An 18611-nucleotide genomic window follows, 5' to 3' on the forward strand; every position below is an offset into this window, starting at 1 on the left:
CAGCAAACACTGCATTAGTTTCAGGTTATTAAGATGTTTTCCTGCCTCACACAGTTCAAAATCTGAGCAATGTTACTCCTGCTGCTTTCCCAAGCCACATCACTCCAACCATTCAGATGTGCTGCTCTAAGTGAAATGTCACAGGCTGGGAACGTGTAGGTACAGACTCACCTCCCAGGACCAAGTCTGTCATCTAAAAGGTAGCTTCAGGGTTTTCTTATAACTTAACTGGTTTCTCTTTTCGCACCCTCAGACGCTTAGTACTTTTCCTTGTGAATCCAGTCTTTCCTCTCTCATTCCTTGAACTTGGGACTCTTTTTCTCTCGTGTGCTTTATAGAGTCCTCATCAGTCTGTTGTCAGAGCATCTCCAGGCTCTAAACTGTGTTGGCTCTAAAGCATCCCACAGTTAGTACTGGAAAGAAGCAAGTGACTTTTGGAGGTAGTAAAACCGTCTTAATTACATGCTTGCTATTTGATATTGCGTGTTCCTCCCCATCTCTAAACGTGACAGCCTGCACATATCAGATGTGACAATGTGTGTCGGTAAGTCAGCAAGTACCAATCCCCTTTGCTTGTGGCCTGACTACTCAGGGTTTGAAGAAAGGCCTAACAAACTTCAGAAACGGAGGAAAATTATTTCCATTTCCAGTCCAAAAAGGCTCTGACCTTGGTCTTTACCATTTTCTTTCCTCATCATCTCTTCATGTTCAAAGCATCTGTCACATCAGGTTTGGATCCTGAGCTTCCCAGAGTGCCCTGGTTGTTGTGGGACGCTTGGGAACTTGGCTTTGCCTCCGAGAGGGAGCTTCCTCTGGTGACTCAACACAGAGTAACATTCATCAATATCTTTCCTGTCACAGGAACTCAGAAATTCCTTGTAGACTTTGTGGATCACACAGCCATTTCCACAAGACGAGGAAACCCTGCACACAGGTGTGTTTGAGGAGGTGGTTGCTGATAGCGAGGGGAGGCTGCAACCCCTTCTGTTCTGATGAGGAAGCTCTTTTTAGGACCACTCCCAAACCTGAGCCAGACCAAAAGAGCTAGATCAGCACAAGTACTTTAAATAGCAGGCATTGGCTAGCCCAGCCTGGAGTGTGGTTCCAGGGTTGTTTAAGCTGATCCAAACCAGAGATGCTGAAGCCTTGCTTTGCATCATGTATATCCCTACCCCATCTCTTGCACCAACACTGGTGCTTGTTTTGACTCTACAGGGAGCTGAAATGGGGAGGAAAGTGTTACATTTTTTCTTGTTAGTTGTGTTTTCTGAATCAGTTCAGCATGGGACCAGACAAGCATCATTGCTGGCGCAGGAAAAGGCAGCAGCTGGGGACAGAGGGACTGCAGCAGCCCCAGTTCAGGTCGGATTAGACTGTCGTGAAACCACAGTCTCATTTGGAGCACACACATGAGCAGCTCTGGGAGATTTGAGGGGACAATACCCCCAGGCAGGAGGGGGGGGCCTTGCAACAGTAATCTCTCACAGTAGCACAGCTATTCCAGAGAGAAGATGTATATACAGCAGAAAATAAATTATAGATAAACTCTCCAATCACATCTAAAATACCTAAAAGTTTATTGTCACTGTTCCGTAAAACAAGTTAATTCAACATAGGCTTAAAAGGTGTTCCTTTTGCTTCTATTTCCCCACTACTACCCCATGCCCCATCCTTTTTTTGTAAACCATAAGATATCCTCCTGCCATGGCCATGTTAGGTCATGGTATGATGGGCATCTTGCCAAATGAGGCTGATCTTATAAGCTGCTACTGCCCTGATTGTTGCTGGGACTGTTTGTCTGATTTTTAATTCACTTCTGTGGTGCCCTCATTTTTCCTGCCTGAGCTTGAAGTGGGAGTGTGTTTAGCTGTGAACTACACTGCTGCAAATTCATGGTCTATTAGCACCTTTTCAAAGCTCCCCTCTCTGTTCTCTGAAGAATTAGAACACAACTTAGGAAAAAAAAAAATAAAAAGAAATCACTCAAGGCTATAGCACAGTGTCATTGTTTTAGGCTTCGTTTCTAAAATTATTACTGAGATAGGTTTGTTTGTGTGCTTGTTTGCTTTCCCTGTACTGTATTTGGATTTAAAAACAACAGCATCAGTAATAAGATACTGATGAACCTAAGGTAGATGTGACAGCGTAATGTGGATAGTGCATATACAATTTGTCAAAGCAGATAAAATAACCCCACCTTGGGCAATTTTCAAAAGAAATACACTACAGTACTTGTCAGGTCTGGGTGACTACTCCATAAACATATTACCTGCTGGCATACAAATATCACTTTATATAAAGCAGTTACACAGTAAAAGAAAGGGGAGAGGCAGGGAAAGAACACGGATCTTGCAGAATCCTATGAAAAGCCAAGACCTCAAATAGAAAACTGCTAAAATAAAAATAATTCTAATTCAGAGATAGCTACATTTATGTGTAAACTACATGTCTTGATTTGTATTCCTCATATGATAAAATAAGTCATAATATATTTTATTGGTGTATTTTTGGGACTATATCTACTCTCATAGTTTGGGATACAAAATTAGGCTAGAAATAACCTCTTTTTCATTAGCACTACTAAAAATTTAAGAATTACTGCTGCAGTTAGGGATGCACACTGGCATAAATATCTTGCAGTACAAAATTACTAAAAGCTTCAGAATCAAAATCAAATGCCTGAGTTACTACACAATATCATCAGAGATATATTTTCTACGTTAAATATTTATATTACATATTTTATCTGTCAAGATAGATCCATGGATGTCTTAACTTATCTATCTGTGAAACAAGTAATGAAAGAATGATAGAGGGCAGTTGAATTGTGATAAGATTCCAGAATGTTTACCTGTATATGTATATATGAGATTGTTTTCTAGGATGGGAAAAACAAAACAACGCCTTTTATAACATACTCTTAGAAAAACACTATGGCACTTTCAGCACAAAGTCTGTGTGTTTGCAATACCAATTTGCACACAAATGCATCCAGACTCATGAAAATCCCACATTAGAAATCAAAGGAGACAGGTAGAATCAAAACTATTAAAATTGTAGCCAAAGAATGCAGTAGACTGTGTAAACCACAGTGCATTTAACATTGTGATCTTCAGTGGTTTACTTTGCTATTTCAGTGGTAGTTCCCAGGAGCATGGGCGTGCTTAGATCACAAGTCCACCACCTCCATCATTTATACTGGTAGGAGTCTGTTTTTTTGATTACGGAATGCAGAATCTTCTATTGAAGTCTGGGAATAATGTAGGAACACCTTATGTTACCCTGGATTTTGTATGTTAATTCTAAGAATATGTTGATTTCACTTAATTGAGGCTCCTGGAAGACGAGCCAACCAGCTAGCCAACTAACCCTCCCTCCCCCCAAAAAAGTCAGAGGAAAGGATGACTTAAGATAAGGCATTCATTTGTCACCTGAGAGTTGTTAACACAAAGCCAGCACTCCTGGACCTGAGCACCTTGCCTTTGTCTCCTGCTGAGCCTTTGGGACTCCCTTAGCCAGAGGGCTAAAAGCCCAGGAATTCACTAAAACAAATGAATTTGGCAGGATTGAAAAGGTTCCCTTTCACAACATGAAGGAACAATGTTCAGGAGCATGCTCTGGGTATATAAGGAAGTTCAGCATTACCAGTTAGCCATCAAAGGATTTTGCGGAGAGAGGGCTTTGTGTAGACTGTAATTTAAAATGTTATTTGTGTAATTTTCAATTGTTGCAGTCAATGAAGCTTTTCTTTTAAGTAGACTGTGCATTGGTGTATACTGTAACTGAGTAAGAAAAGGAAAAGCTTGACTTTGGGAAAGGTTTTCATTTTGAATGGGGGAAAAGCACACTCTGAAGCCAGAATGCCTTTGTCTATTGTATATTCTGTAACACCGCATCTGGCGTATACTAAACCATTTCCACACCTGGCATTTCTCATAGTTTACAAAAATGACAGACAGCCTCCAGTTGCCTGCCTGGTATGATGATGCCAGGAGAACCGGGAAGCTTGCTATCCTTAGGCTCTTGCTCGAGTGTTTTGACAGGAAATCATTCTGTTAGAAAATTTCGACCAGTATTTCCAGTTACAAAATCCAAACACAAGAATTTAGGTAGACCAGTCATGTTTGCTTTGCAGGACAAAAATGGCTAATGCACTGGACCTCCCTGTATGTTACTTTTTGATGAGTAAAGGGTTAGAATTGGATGGAAAGCAGACGTGTCATCTTGCAGTTCTAACTAACTTTTTTTTTTTTCTTTTTTTAAATCAAATAACATCCAAGTATATTCCAGGACAACTTACTTTCCTTCTTCTTTTCATGTATATACCTGCATCTGAAAAGATATGTATCTTCTCCCCTCAAAATTGATTAGAAACTGCCAGTTGCCAAAGAAGAGTTCTTGCATCTTTGCCACACTGTTGAAACATGGCTTTAAAACAAAGATAAGTGGTTGTCTCCAGAAAATATTCATGCTGACAGAGATAGGTGGGATTTAAAAGAGCCAAAATCTTTCTCTCTAGTTTCTGCTACTTGTTGTTGGCCATAAATGTGCTGTTTATTTCAGAACGGCAAGGGGAAGGTAAACAAGCTTCTAGCCCTGGACTAATGCATTTGAAAGATACTCAGGACAAGGGAGAGTGGACCGCAAGAAAGGCACAAAGGGTGTTAGTCATTGGAGACTCCTCTCTGAGAGGCACTGAGGCACCCATTTGCCATAGGAAATTCTTCACTCAGAGGGTGGTGAGGCACTGGAACAGGTTGCCCAGAGAAGCTGTGGATGCCCCATCCCTGGAGGTGTTCAAGACCAGGTTAGATGAGGACCTCAGCAACCTGATCTAGTGGGTGACATCCCTGCCCATGGCAGGGGGGTTGGAAATAGATGATCTTTGAAGTCCCTTCCAACTCAAGCTGTTCTATGATTCTGTGAAATTCATGATAGGTAGGTGTTTGTGGTCACACAAGTCTAGCCATGGTTTACCAGCATTGAGTTGGTATCAAGAAAAAGTGCAAGATAATAGAACTATTCTTGAATGAAAGCGCTCTGGAAAATTGTGATGCTTTTTAAGTTTCTAAGATAGTATTTCTTTTTAATGAATGACAACGGCATTGCTAACAGAAGTTTACTTCCAGAAGGCATCAACACTTGCACGACCTTATTGACAAATACAAAGATTCTGTTAAGTCACAGTGCGAGTGGCTTCAATGCATTTTCTTTGGGGAAAAAAAAAATCAACTCCAGGATGAAATGAATTTGCCTTCCAAACAATAAAATAGCTCAATCCAGGGCCTGGCTACTACAGTTCTATATAGTGATTTACAATCCGTTGAATGATGGGCTGTAAATTTACCAAGAACCAGGATATGATTGGCTTGTAAACCTTAATAAAACAATAAAAGCCGGCTTTCTGCTAACAAGTGTTTAAAATTCTGCCCAGCTAAGTTTAGGACATACTTAAGTGGGGAAACTAACTGACACAGCTATTGTATGACAAAGGATTCTACAAAAGTCTCCTCTATGAACACTGATTGAGAATAAAGATGATTTTTAAGTCCTAGAACAGTTATTCTATTTTGTGAACTGAGTAGATATTCCAGAATAAATGCATTTTCAGAGTATTTAGAAGACTGTGTGGTGAAGAACTTGATAATGCAAGTCAGAGACCAAATTATATCCTATGAAAGCTTAACCAGAGGTCAGGCTAATTTTAGTAATGCATAATGTAAATCAGGCTTAAAAAAAAAAAAACTATAATAAAAAGTTATCTTTATTTTTCCTGATTTTTATCAAGATAATTCCTTGCAAGGAATTTCTTATCATTTTTTATGTCAGTTTCCATGTGCCAAGGAAGAATATCCCTTTAAATGCTGCTATTGATTAGCACTCGGAAGTCCAATTGACTTTGGTGGGAGTTGCCTGTATTAATCAATAAGGGTATCAAGTTAATGAATAATTCACTTAACAAAACTGCATTAAAATAATACTAAAGATTTGCAAGACTCCTGTAAAGGAAAGTTTTCTCACATTCCTAACTAACTACGTGGAGTTAGGGCTAACATGGTCAGAGTGAATGGAGCTCCAGGAACATTGCTGCATCATTTTCAAAAAAATTACACATCCTGCTTCCTATCTTTATTTCCCAGTGAAATAGGTGTTAATAGCTGGAATACCACCTTGTAGCACTTTTTTTTTCCCTGTTCTTTTTCTTTTCACAGAATGGTTGAGTTTGGAAGGGCCATTAGGAAGTCATCTTGTCCAAACCACCTGTTGACTCAGGTCCACCTAGACCATGTTGCCCAGGACTGTGTACAGATGGCTTTTATTCTTAACCCTGGAACCCCTAGATATACATAACAGCAACTGACCTTCTGGCAAGAAAGCTTTAAAATATTAATCTTTGAAGATTATGACCACTGCTCACCTTCTATCAGAAGAGTTTTTGAGCGTTGCACAGATTTCTGGAACATGCCTATTTGATAATACTCATTTGTCTGCCCCTTCCAGGTTCTGACACTTACAGGTCTTGCATGCGGGTCTGTACCATCACATCTGAGTACAGCTTTGCGATCTAGATTCGTGTTTAATAACTTCATATTTTCCAAGATGATTTTCTGTCTTTTCGTAGCCTCCATAAGGAGAAGCAGTGCCGAGTTAAACTGGATGCATTTTACCTCTTAAACAAACTATTATTGGGGATTTATTGGAGTACTGATGTGCCTAAATAAGTTCTTTTTCTTGTATTTCTTTTAGTATTTTATTCCTTTTAGTATATTTGGAAAGCCAAACACTTTTCTGAAAACCAAAATCATAGAATCATAGAGTGGGTTGGGTTGGAAGGGACCTTAAAGATCATCTAACTCCAACTCTCCAAAGCTTCCTAAGAATAAGCCATAATCTGTAGGTATGATCTAAGTCAAGGTCTTCCAGCTGATCTAGGTAGAAGTTTTATGCCTGAAAGCTGTATGGTGTTAAGAATTTATCCCTCTATAGCCTGATAAATATACAGATGAGAATTATTTACACTCTAGAGATAGAAAAGGAGAAAATCCTTCTAACCTGTCTAGGAGATTTACCAACTGTGCTGTTTCACTTAAACCACTCTAGTCTTGGACAATAATCTGAGTGATATGCAAATAATTATCACATCAGGACTTTTAGCAAAACCCAGTGCTTTGTATTTGAATTATTAGAAGCTTTTAATGACTGGTATATAGTTAGTCACAAGACAGAGACATAGATAGTTACACATTTAAAAGGCTCTATTAAAGGCCTTTTTAGCTTTGCTGTGAATTTACAATTTGAGAATTTCCAAGAGAGTATATTTTCTGAGACAAATTTCATCGCCTTAGGGTAATCCCCCCCCCCTTTTTTTTTTCTTTAATGTGATTTGTCATGGTAGAACCTAGACATTTTCCATGTGGGTTTACTCTGTGCTTTCTGTGGCCTGCAAGGAATTAGTTTTAATTAATGAGACTGGCAAATGCATTGTTGAAATAGTCGTTGTGGCAGACACGCCTTTGTTTTAACAGTTGGGTTAAACAGCCCCTTTATCGGAGCTATTAGCACCTAATATTACTGTCTGATTAAAGATCATTCAGTGGATTATCCAGTCCCAGTGCTTCTGCATACCCCCAGACAGGTGCTCAAATAAGAAATTATGTTAAGTAAATTAGCACTAGTATCACATCCTGAATGGCTTTGTCTTGGCTGCAGAAAAGAAAAAGTTATGGGGCTGCTTGCGTATTTTTTGTCACTCTTAAACAGCGGGGTGACTTGTATAATCCCTGGAGATTTACATTGCAAAAAAGGTAAGATCAGCACTAAGGCCTTTGTTTTGTAGTTGACCTGGTCTTATCTCATCAGAGTACTGTGCCTTTCCTCCTCTTGTGTGTTAGAAGGATAGGTGTGCTTTCACACTAAAACCAATACTTTTTTTTTTTTTTGGCAGTGGAGGCAGCATATAATGTAGACTGTTTATCCTGTGTCTCTCGTAAGGTATTTTATTTTCAATTCATGCATTCAGACGGGGCTCATAGGTAAACTGCAAATAACTTAAGAAGGCAGGAAATCCCACAGGAGTCCACAGAGTATAGTTTACCTGACAGTTCACTTTAATGGGTGAAATTAAGCCTTCAAATTAATGAGCACATGTCCCCTGACCTAAGTGCATCCTTTTACATCCTTTGCCAGTCAGATTTCTGGCCCAATTGTGTTGGATGGCAATTTATAGTACTTTTGGTGTCCCCCTGAAAAGCCATGTGTCTGCAGGTTTGTTGTTGCTGGCTGTGTCCCGTCTCACCTGGGGACTGTTTCTGACAACAAGGCCTCAGGGGAGAAAATAGTGGGGTGATGACAGACAACACCCCAAATGGTTTGTGTGCCTTGGAACAGGAGCAGTGTGTGTCTTTCCCCTGTTGATTTCTGTGGCAAATCTCCATTAACTTTGAAAGGGCCAGGAGTTCAAAATAAGTTGCTGGGATGAGGACTAGGTAGGGCTAACATAACCTTAAGAACTGAGTAGAGCTCTTTGTAGGACATGGAGTTTTCTATGGGTATCTGTGAAAGAAGCGTAATAAAATAAGCACTATTTATCATTGAAGCGTTGCTCTTTGTTTGCTGCTCCCTTTGGAGAGGGTGTCAAAAGGACATGCTGGTGTCAAGTGGATTTGGACGTGTGCTACCTCACATTGCTTAAAAATATGTACACACAAAATGTCTCAGACTACATCTGCTTAGTTGGAGGCGAGTGTCTAAAGTGCCTGGGGGACTGTGACAAGAAAAGTAGCTAGCTTGGAGGCTCTAGTTCAGTCTTTCTCTAAAACAGACTGCCAAACAGACTGCCTCTTAGGTTAGAAAGGGAGCTTTAGAGTTGCAACACAACATTATGAGACAAACCTCTTCCCTCCAGCCACCCCCCACCCCCCAAGTCCCTGAAGCATCCCACTCTTCTAAAAGATGCGTTAGATTTATCAATAGACCTTTCTTTACTCAACTTTGCTGCAATTCCTTTTGGGAAAATTTGGATTTTCATCAAAGACACAGAAGACTATAAAATTGGAAGCAGATGTGAGGTTGGATTGGATAGTCCTGTGGCTGTTTCTTTTGTGGAAGCACTTTTGAACAAATCCAGCCTTATGTGCTTCTTGCTGTCTTGCCCCATGCAACTCTCTTGCCTGCTTTTTACATTTTCCAGAGAACCAGGAGGTGCAGTGCGAATAACTGATGTAAATGTAAACTTCTTCCCTATCACATCATCTGTCTCTTCATTTTCCAACTTTTCCTGTATTCTTTGGAAAATATGTTTAAACAATGCCCTCGGTATTTTGCATTGTTAACAAAATACAAGGAAATAAAATCGGTGCTCTGCACATGGAGACTGAATTTAGTAATGTTTACTAGTACTTTTGCTAGCCTGGATGAACTTTATACCTGGCCTGTATATGATGCTTTAATTTACTGGCAGGCTTTAATTTGTTGAAAACAAGCTTAGGGCTCACTTAAAGTCTGTATTCTGTCATAGCGATGGTGTTATTAATGTAATTGATGAAGTAGGGGGAGGAGTACAATTTTCAGGATTTTTTTTTTAAAAAGTGCATTTTTCTGCAGTGTCTTTGACGCCACATGCATTGTGCTGCAACGAAAAGAGGAGCTAAGCAACAGAATTGACAATATTGTTTATCTTTTGGTGATGTTTCTTCAGTTCTAATTTATAGCAGAACTATGCCTGAGACCAGTGAATTATGGTTTCACATCCAAAGCTTGCCAGAATTCATGAAGGCTTACCCAGGCTGTCCGAGTTTTTATAATCCTTAGCTCTGTGTTTTGTATCTGCAATATGTGGACGCGTAGTCTCTTGGGAGTTGATCTTTTCCCAGTGCAAGGCTAGTACCTTATGAAGAGAGTTTCTGGTGCTATTGCATTTGCTCCCAAAGGCAGCCTGGCAACTGCTCTGTTCCGAGCCTTCGATGCACTGATAACTCAGCACAGAAATGCTATGCTTTCACAGGGAATAACAACAAGCCTGGAGGACCTATCTGTGTTACTCGAGGGTTAGCACAGGGCAGGTTCACTGCTTCAGAGCTTAATGAATTGGTGGTTTTGCTCATCCTTTCACCTTAGGCTCCCATTACACAGCTATGCATGCTTTCACTTCCTAGGTATTCTCTCCATAATGCCCATGACATGCCCCCTCCAAGCTGCTTCTTAATTCATCAGGAATCTGCTCATCCCCCTCTTCAATCTGCCTAATCTCTATGTGTTATGCCTGCCGTTTCTGTGTCTTTTAAGAGCCACGCTTCTTCCACAGGGTCAACCTCACTTTGGCTGGCTTGTCTTCTTGATTTCTTCATTGGTGGTGCTAAAGAGAGTTGATGAGACAGGAAGAAAGCAGCAGGGATTGCTGAGTCTGAACATCACTTCTGCTAAGCTTGGAGCAGCACTGAAGCTATTTTAAACAAGGTGAGGAAATAACATGCCTTTTTTTTTTTATGGTAAAATAGCCTGTCTGAGGTATTGAAGTGTGAAATTCAGACCCTGAGATTTAACTATGGAGAATCACACGTGGGAGAGTAAAGTGGCAAGTTTTCAATTAAAAAAGTTATTTGAAATCTTCCTTATACAAATACAAATTAATAATTTTTTGGAATAGGTGCACATGCAATGTGATTGTTTGGTGAAAAGTGTATGTGTCTCAAACCAGGAAATCAGAATTCAGCCTTTACAGTGCAAAAGAGAACAGATCCAGTTCAGCCAGTGGATGAAGTTCATTTAAGGCTAAGCCCAGCATTGAAAAGTGCACGTGATGCCAGAAGATCTTCCTAATCATGCGGTTGCTTATTGAATCTCCATAGTTCACCATACAAAATAGTGTAGAGATGAAGTGTGGGTTTAAGTAAATGACACTCACCAAAATTTTGTAAAATGAATGAGGGTCCAGATTCTATTCTCAATCTCACCTGCAATTTCTGCCTCATAAAACAGATAAAAATTGGGGTGTAGATAAACTTTTTTTTTTTTTTGCAGAAATACAAGGTTACCTTGAATCTCTGACTCTTTTCTGAATGATTAACCATGAATCACTGTTTTTTACAAGTCTCAATGCATTTACCATATGCCAGGTGTCGCAAGAGCATGAGAACACTTACTAAATTGAAACTGGCTAAACAACTTCACACTGGCATCCCCACATGGTAGTAGGAGTTTTGAGAAGGAACTACTTGAGTTTAACCTTCCTAGTATGGATAAGATGCTCTCATCTTCTCGAGCGTAATTATCTTTCCACCCCCGCTATCTCATCCTTTCTATTTTTCCCAGTAGGAGGATCAAAAGAAAGTTAGTTAACTGCAGCATTCATCAGATAATCCAAGAGACATTAATCTAGAAGACAGTATTACCAAATAATTAATTCATGGGTTAATTCCATTCCTATTTATCTGATTTTCTTATGATTGCGAGTGTAGGCTTCTCAACCTAAATCTTTGTACAAAGGACTCGTGCTTGAGGAGAGTGGTCCTGGAGGGCAATGAAGAGAGAGGAGGGAATTCTGTGTTGTCTTCTGGACACTTGCTAGCAGCTGATGAATTTTAAAGGAAATTATTATTCTCAGTGTTAAGATAATACTTTATAAGTTGCTGAAAAGCTGAAAAAAAGAAAATAAAAAAGCAGAAAACAACCCTAATTTTGTACGTACCTGCAAATCTCTCATAAGGAATTATGCACTATGACTTACTTCCTTATTCTGGATTTCTTGTATTTCTCATGCCATATCCATCTTTTAATTGTTCCAGGTCACCTGTAATGGGTCACAAGTAAAGCAAATCTGGTTTTTCATCATTGCGTTTTCCCTTGTGCTGTTCTAACATTACCAGTGATATCAGTATTTATGTACCAAATGCAAACAACTTACAGGAGAGAATCACCACTAGAACACAGCCAGTGGAGCTCATAAAATGTGGTTTCCGTTGGCTTGGTGCGTCCTTTGCCCCTTCCCATCTTGGTGCACTACCTTGACCTTTCCGCACTTCTTTTATGGCATGCCATTACATAAAGACCAGCACGCGTGTTGTCTAGCTCAGCACTTTGTGTGCCCAGTACGAGCTGGCCAATTGGTTGCTGCCAACTGTAACAGCTGAGCTCTGCCTCTTTTTCCCTCAGAGCAATCACTAATTTGGGTTGGCCAACAGCTTAGAAAGTTTCCTGAGAGGGAGGGAGTGGGAAGAGGTAAACAGATGGAAGGAGGCAGATAGTACAGTCATTTAAGGCTCATTACTTACAGAACTCAGCTGAAAATGGCTGCCAGTGATTACTATGAATGAAAGTTTTATCTAGAATACAGCAGTGAGATGTCAAATGTGCCATGGCACCAGCAATGCATTTGGGCTGTGCAGCAGTGGCCTTTCCCTCCCAGCCACACACTTTAATTACAGTTCCAGTAACTTTCAGAATCGTTGTGTCAACAGTTGTAATAGCCAGCTGAGCTGGACTCACCATCTAAAGTCCATTTAATTCCTTGCAAGAGGTGGAGAGTGACGTGCGCAACTCGTGAGCGCAGCACGAAAACCTGTACTGCCAGAATTAGCTCCTTTGGTGTTTCTCGTGTGTTTGGTTCAAATTCTGGACATTTTCTCTTCTTTTCCCATCTAATTCCTGCGAAGTAGTTCATAGAATGAATACTAATTCCCTTCCTGCATCTTTACAAATGTGGGCTTCATATGCTTTCCCTGGAAGTGCTTCTTTCTTGCAGGCATCTACAGACTGTTCACCCTAACCAGGCAATTACACAAGGTTTAAGTAAGATATGACAAAATAGTTACATTCTGGTAGCTAGTTTCAAAACATTTTGCAACTGACAGTTTTATCTTTAACAACATACCATATATTTTCAGGAGAAATCATAAGGATACGTCTTACTTGGTATGTGGTCACTAGATGCTCTAGATAGGTAGGAGATACATTTGAGCTTATAGCCGTTTGGATGGATGGATATAGCCATTTGGATGGATGCTGCAGGTTGTGGTATGGATTGGGTGTCTAGGAAGGAAATGGTGCCTTATCACCACTGAGGGCCTTAGCTCAAAATTGCATTTTCCTTACATTCTGTTGTGATTTACGTTGAAATCTAAGTTGGGATATACTGTGCAGTACAATGGAAGGTGCTGAGTAAACAAACAAAGAGAAAATTCACTCTGAAAGATGGCAACTTTTTAAAATCTACACCTAAAATTAGGCTGATAAATAATACTTCTCTTGGTGGCTGAGCACTTGCCTTTCACTTCAAGTTACTTGGACCTGCAGGTGCTGCTCCCAGAGGAAAGTATGCCAATGGTAATTATCATTTTGAAACTAACCTTAAATATCCATGTTTGAAAATGTTTGCCGATATTTTATGCTTTAGTTGGATGTTATTTAAATCCAATATATTGATCACAGATTCAGGAATTTTGTAAAGGTGCCTGAAAAAGCTTAGTTAAACATTTAGGTTCAAAGACATAGATTCCAAGTGGTGTGGCAGTTTCTGTGTAGAGACGTGCCAAATGAAATACTGTGTGTTGAAAGTGTTAGTCAAATCCCTAGTGACCTTTAGCTCACATAATAAGGTTGCTATCCAAGTGTCTCTGCTTAAGAGAACTCGGCATTTAAATGTCCATTTAAAAATTGATTTGTTTGAATGATACTGTTCATCTTGTCTGAGGCCTAACACGTCCTAGAGGACAGTGAAAGGAGTGTTTCTCTTCTAAGTGTTGTCAAACCAGAAAGAATGGTTGTTCCTAAATTCTGCATATGTCAGCATAATAGAAGCTTAGTCATGCAAATCCTTATTACTTGGCAGTTCTGCAGCAGAGAAAAACAGCGTGTTACCATATTTTATCAGTGTTTGTAGTTGAAAGTATGCCTTTCATTGTTTTTTTTTTTTTAAGAACAGATGTCAAGACAATCTTGAAAACATAAACGAGTGCTAAAAAATATTTTCCTGATTTAAATAAAGGGGGGAAAAAACCTAGTTAGTTGAATGTGTTGGTCTTCATTTCCATAAAAAACATGTTAACTGTTTATATGCTTCCTTCTGTTTCCATGGGGGATGGGAGGACATGGTCAGGGGGATAAAACAGTTCTTCAATTAATGACAGATTTTGTTTTACTATTATTTAGCGATTCTGCTAAATGCAGTAGCATACTATGCAGTTCCAAATTATCAAGGGCTTCTTAGTTTTTTATGGAACTACAGTACATTGTAGTATTTTGAATAAACGTGCTGTGGTAGAGCAGTGATTTACTCTTGTAGTCCACGGACACATGAGAACCAAATTGGAGAAAAGCTGGCTTTAGAAACACTAGCAGAATAAGACAATGCCTTTTCCTTTCTTGTCTTTTCTTTTATGGAGTAGTGTCAAGGAAGTGTCTGGTAAGAGGAAGTATCTGGTAATTACTGTTGGCTGTATCCAGACAAATCTAGCCATGACTTACCAGGAGAAAACTGTCTGGGTCAAAGTCACTTACTTCTGAGCTAGATAGCTGGATGGTTTGGTTGCAAGTGAAGTTTTCCTCTCTGGCTTCCTAATGCAATTATCATTCCCCAACTTAGTGTTTCATATGTGGGAACGCGAAAGAGGGTTTAGATGTTCATTTTTGCCTATGTACTGTATTCAGATTCTCTGCTATGATTTTAAACGCTGATTACACAGTATAAGTCATTTAGTGCCTGTTTGTTTCAGATCATCAGAGAAATGAATGAGACATCTTAATGGAGCCTCGCTCTTTTGTGTAGGTATACAGAGAGTCATTGTATGCTGCCTGCCTCACCTGGTTTGCAGGCAGTCTCCTCAGAGGAGATATTAATTATAGGTGAAGCTGTGAATGCCACCTATACTTAAGCTTGCTTGACACTTTTCATCACAGGGCCCTGTTTTCAGTTGCTTATAAATTTGTCAAATGTATATAATTTGGACTTGATAATGTACAGACTGAGAGATTGCATATGACTGAATTTTTGTATCTAAAGCCTCAGAAAAAAACAGCTTTTTTTTTTTTGACTTGAGAACAAATTTAGAAGAAATGTGTTGAAAAGAACTGTTTCTTTCCATTTTGTTGCAAAAGGAACAGAGAAGGCACTCAATAATTCGGAGGTAGGAACACAGAAGAGACACGGTGGAAAGTAAATTAATTGGGGTGATTTAAGTGAAGCTACTTAATAACTACTATTTTCCAGGTTATCTTTATATGAACTCTTTATGCCTTAGCTCTTCACCTGAGAAAATGTAGGGAAGCTCATCCCATTCATAAAATCACGTGACTTTCATAAGGATTCATTTCATGTTTGCAAAGCACTCAAATAGTACAAGGATGGCATGACAGAAAAGTCAACAGACATTCATAATTTTGTCTTTGTAGCAAGTCTTGAGTACAGGTCAGTAAATAAGATCTGGTGCCTCAGAGAGGGCAATAGGAATTAAACAAAATGTTGAACATCCGTGTGTGTAATAATTAGTGTCTGGTCTGCCCATTCAATGAGGAAATGGCTTCAGGAAAAATACTCATGTCATCCATATTCCTGCATGCAATGTGTATGCCAAGGGGACTGAAATACAATTGTCTGGAAAATCTTGGAACATTGTAAGTTTTGAGTAATTGACTTGGTATCTGTAATGTTCTTTTAATATGATTTTTGGCATATAATTTACTATTTAGTATTGTCTGTAGCTCAAGCTATAGTGGAGGGAGACAAATGTATGAAAGTAAGGTAGGTCTACACTGAAGAAGAGAAACAGCAAATTATTTTCTTAAACCTTTGGATAACTTCCTGTTTTGTCTGCAAAATAGTATTTTTCCTTGGAGAGGAAAAAGGTGTTAGACATAGCAATTTCACTTGGATAGAAACGTCATCACATAAATAGCCTGCTGTGAATGACATTTTAGGCAGCTCAGTCAATATCCTGCCAGAAGAAACATACTCCCTCAAAAAACAGTTGTAAATTCAATGCATCCTTTAATTGGAGATATACTGGAATTTACTTATAATTACATATTACTTATAAAAGAGTGAGAAAATAAACTTTGCATTATTCTGAAGTCAGAACCATTCAAATACAACTACTAATTATCTGTTGATTAAATATTTGTATCATGTAGGGTTTTTTGTTTGTTTGTTTTTGTTTTATGCCTCCAAGGAATAGGAGATCTATGTTCTTAATAATTAGCATAAACACATAGCACTTTTCACTCAGATTTCAAAGAACTCTGCAAAAAGCAGAGAAAGGTGAGGAGCTTGTTTAGAGTGTCACAGCAGGCCAGTGTCTAAAGTATTCTGCCCATAGCCTGGTGCCTCCCAACATCTTTGGATCTGGGGTGCATTTTCTGCATGCTGTATCCTCAAATATGTCACATAGCATTTCCTTGCACAGTGAAATCACTTGGACTTTTCATCCTTGTTTCTAAGACTGTGAACTTGGTGGAAAAGTGTTGTGAAAGCTGACGAAAGCAGAAAGTTAGGCTGGAATAGGACTGTAGTTCACTGGCTGAGGGGCTTAGTCTCAACCTCATTAGAAAGCCAGCACATTTAACACAATTGCCACTGTTTAATTAGGAGGCATTTAAGGCTAAATATTCAAGGGAGGTGTTTCAGATTGGACCTGTGGTGCGACACAAAAAAGCAAGAAAAGCTTCTGCCCTGACAAGAAGTTGTGGAAACTTGCAGTTTTGTGAGCAGTGGAAGTTTAAAGGTATAGGCAGGCACGAACTCTTCCAGCAGCTGTGCTAGTTAGCTTAAACTGTCTAAGTAGTAACACCACTCACTTCAAGTGGCTTCAGGAGTGTTTCTATAAGCAAGCTCTGCTGGCAAATGTGAGGGAGCAGCAACCTCTGAAAAGAAGTGATGATCAACAGCTGGGCTGTAACCTTCCCCTGGCATGTCTGCATCCAGCAGGGAACATCTGTCCAAAGCCTGACTTCCAAAATTAACAGAACAAAGGTATAGTTTGTTTAACAAAATTGCTCGTATTAGCTAAATAATGGAATGTGCTTTGATTCTGCTGATGCCAGAACCACCCAACTTTTACTTTCCTTACCTAATTAGAATTAATTTATTCAGAAAGCTTTTTTTTGTTTGTTTGCCTTTGTTTAAGTGAAGAAAATAGAGCTTAGGTCATTTCAGGGGCTTTTAGCTTAGGAAAAAACTTTGACGATACTCAGAATTTTTGTTTTTCATCAAGCTGTTTAAGGGTCAAGATGATGTGTAAAAACTATTTAATGATAAAATTCTCCAAAAGCATGTCAAGATTTATTTGGTGTCTTTTAGACATGCCAAGCAGATGGGAGTATACACTGCTCCCATTAAGTGTTTGAGGTTTAAACACGTTCTCTTAAAAAATGATAGCGGTGGTAGAGACTTTTGCTTTCTACTTTTCAAGTCTTACTGGGTACTGGTATCCATTAATTTTTTTACTGCTAAAATGGCATCGTGAACTTTAGGTAGACACATTGCTCTTTTGATTTAAAAATGACCGAAACAGCACACACAACATTCACAGTACCGTATGAAAAGTCAGTGGTGGTTCTCAATGTCAGTAATTTGGATTCAGATGCTGTTTTCTACTTGTTTCCATAAATAAATGGGAACCAAGCTTGGAAAGTTAGGGCAAGTGATCCATGAAAATAATTCCTCGCCCCCTCAACACACGCCACTCCATGAGAGTTGTTCTACCTGTACTGGTGCTTATGAAAGTAGAGCACCTGCCAAAGAACTCCAAGATCAAGTTGAGTGCTGATTTTTGTACATCGTTCTTTTGGGCATTGCTTGCTTAAATCATGTGTTTGTTGGACATAGAATAAGCCAATGTTGAACAATCCTTGAAATAGCACAAACTTTGAGAAAGTGTATTTTGTTATACTAAAGGACACAGGCAGAAGAGGCCCTGTAAATACATCATCTACCACCAGAACACAAATATGTAATTTGATGGTATGTTTCTGTGGACAAGAGGAGATAGGTTATTTTAAACTTTTCTCTCTTACCTCCTACCTTTGAGGTTATAGCTGTAATGAAATACCCCAAATGTCATTTATTCCTTTCTGCGCTTTTTTGAATAAGAGTTTTGAAAGCAACAAGCAACATCTTGGGGGGAAAAAAAAGAAAAGGGTATCTGAAAACTGTTATGATTACTGCACATGGTGAAATAAGAATGAAAGTAAAAGAAATGAGATAAACAATGGCTAGTGAGAAGGCTCATATGGAACTGCTGAGTGAGGATTACTGATGCTTGGAGTTAAGTAATTATGAAACTTAGTGGAGATGAGCTGTCAGGAGATCTCTAATTAGATAGTGGAGTCATGTTTCCTACGTGCACCAAGAAGTGGTGTTATGTAAGATTTGGTAGGTTGTGCTCCCAGTGAAATGGCTAAGAAAATATATTGACTGCTAAAAATACATGGAAAGATTGTGGTTTTTTTTTGCTTGTTGGTGTGATCTGTCCAATTTTAGGTTATATTCAGCATAGTCATGAAAGAAAGCTAAGTTTTTGTATTATCTGAAAAGCTGAGAGGTGGGTAGATACCCAGTAGGTAGGGTTGCATCATGGTTTCCATTGTGTTGATTCTGCCATTTGGTGGAAAATGATCAAATT

At 39.1% G+C, this 18611-nt stretch overlaps 1 protein-coding gene and 1 long non-coding RNA gene across 5 annotated transcripts in view; one reads left to right on the forward strand and one right to left on the reverse strand.

Annotated features, from left to right (window-relative positions):
• Nucleotides 1–10217: 10217 nt before the first annotated feature.
• LOC310895450 lies at nt 10218–14756 on the reverse strand. Of its 2 annotated transcripts, none has more exons than XR_014580697.1 (4): nt 11903–14756; nt 11726–11788; nt 10904–10961; nt 10218–10354 (listed from the first exon to the last, which is right to left on the reverse strand). It is a non-coding gene; the product is annotated as an uncharacterized lncRNA (long non-coding RNA). The 2 variants fall into 2 exon arrangements; XR_014580698.1 differs by having other exon boundaries at nt 10904–10965.
• LOC310895445 (uncharacterized protein) overlaps nt 10320–18611 on the forward strand; it is a 71102-nt gene continuing 62810 nt past the window's right edge. For 2 of the 3 annotated variants that reach the window (XM_083826858.1, XM_083826856.1), the window contains exon 1: nt 14767–16960. In XM_083826858.1, the coding sequence (XP_083682984.1) occupies nt 16865–16960 (96 nt within the window). In that variant the 5' untranslated portion in view covers nt 14767–16864. Of the gene's footprint in view, nt 10456–14766; nt 16961–18611 lie in introns of those variants that run through there. The other variant, XM_083826855.1, reaches the window with a different exon arrangement.

This window comes from Anser anser (genome assembly GCF_964211835.1).
Source record: "Anser anser genome assembly, chromosome: 2".
In the NCBI taxonomy this organism is placed as follows: domain Eukaryota; kingdom Metazoa; phylum Chordata; class Aves; order Anseriformes; family Anatidae; genus Anser; species Anser anser.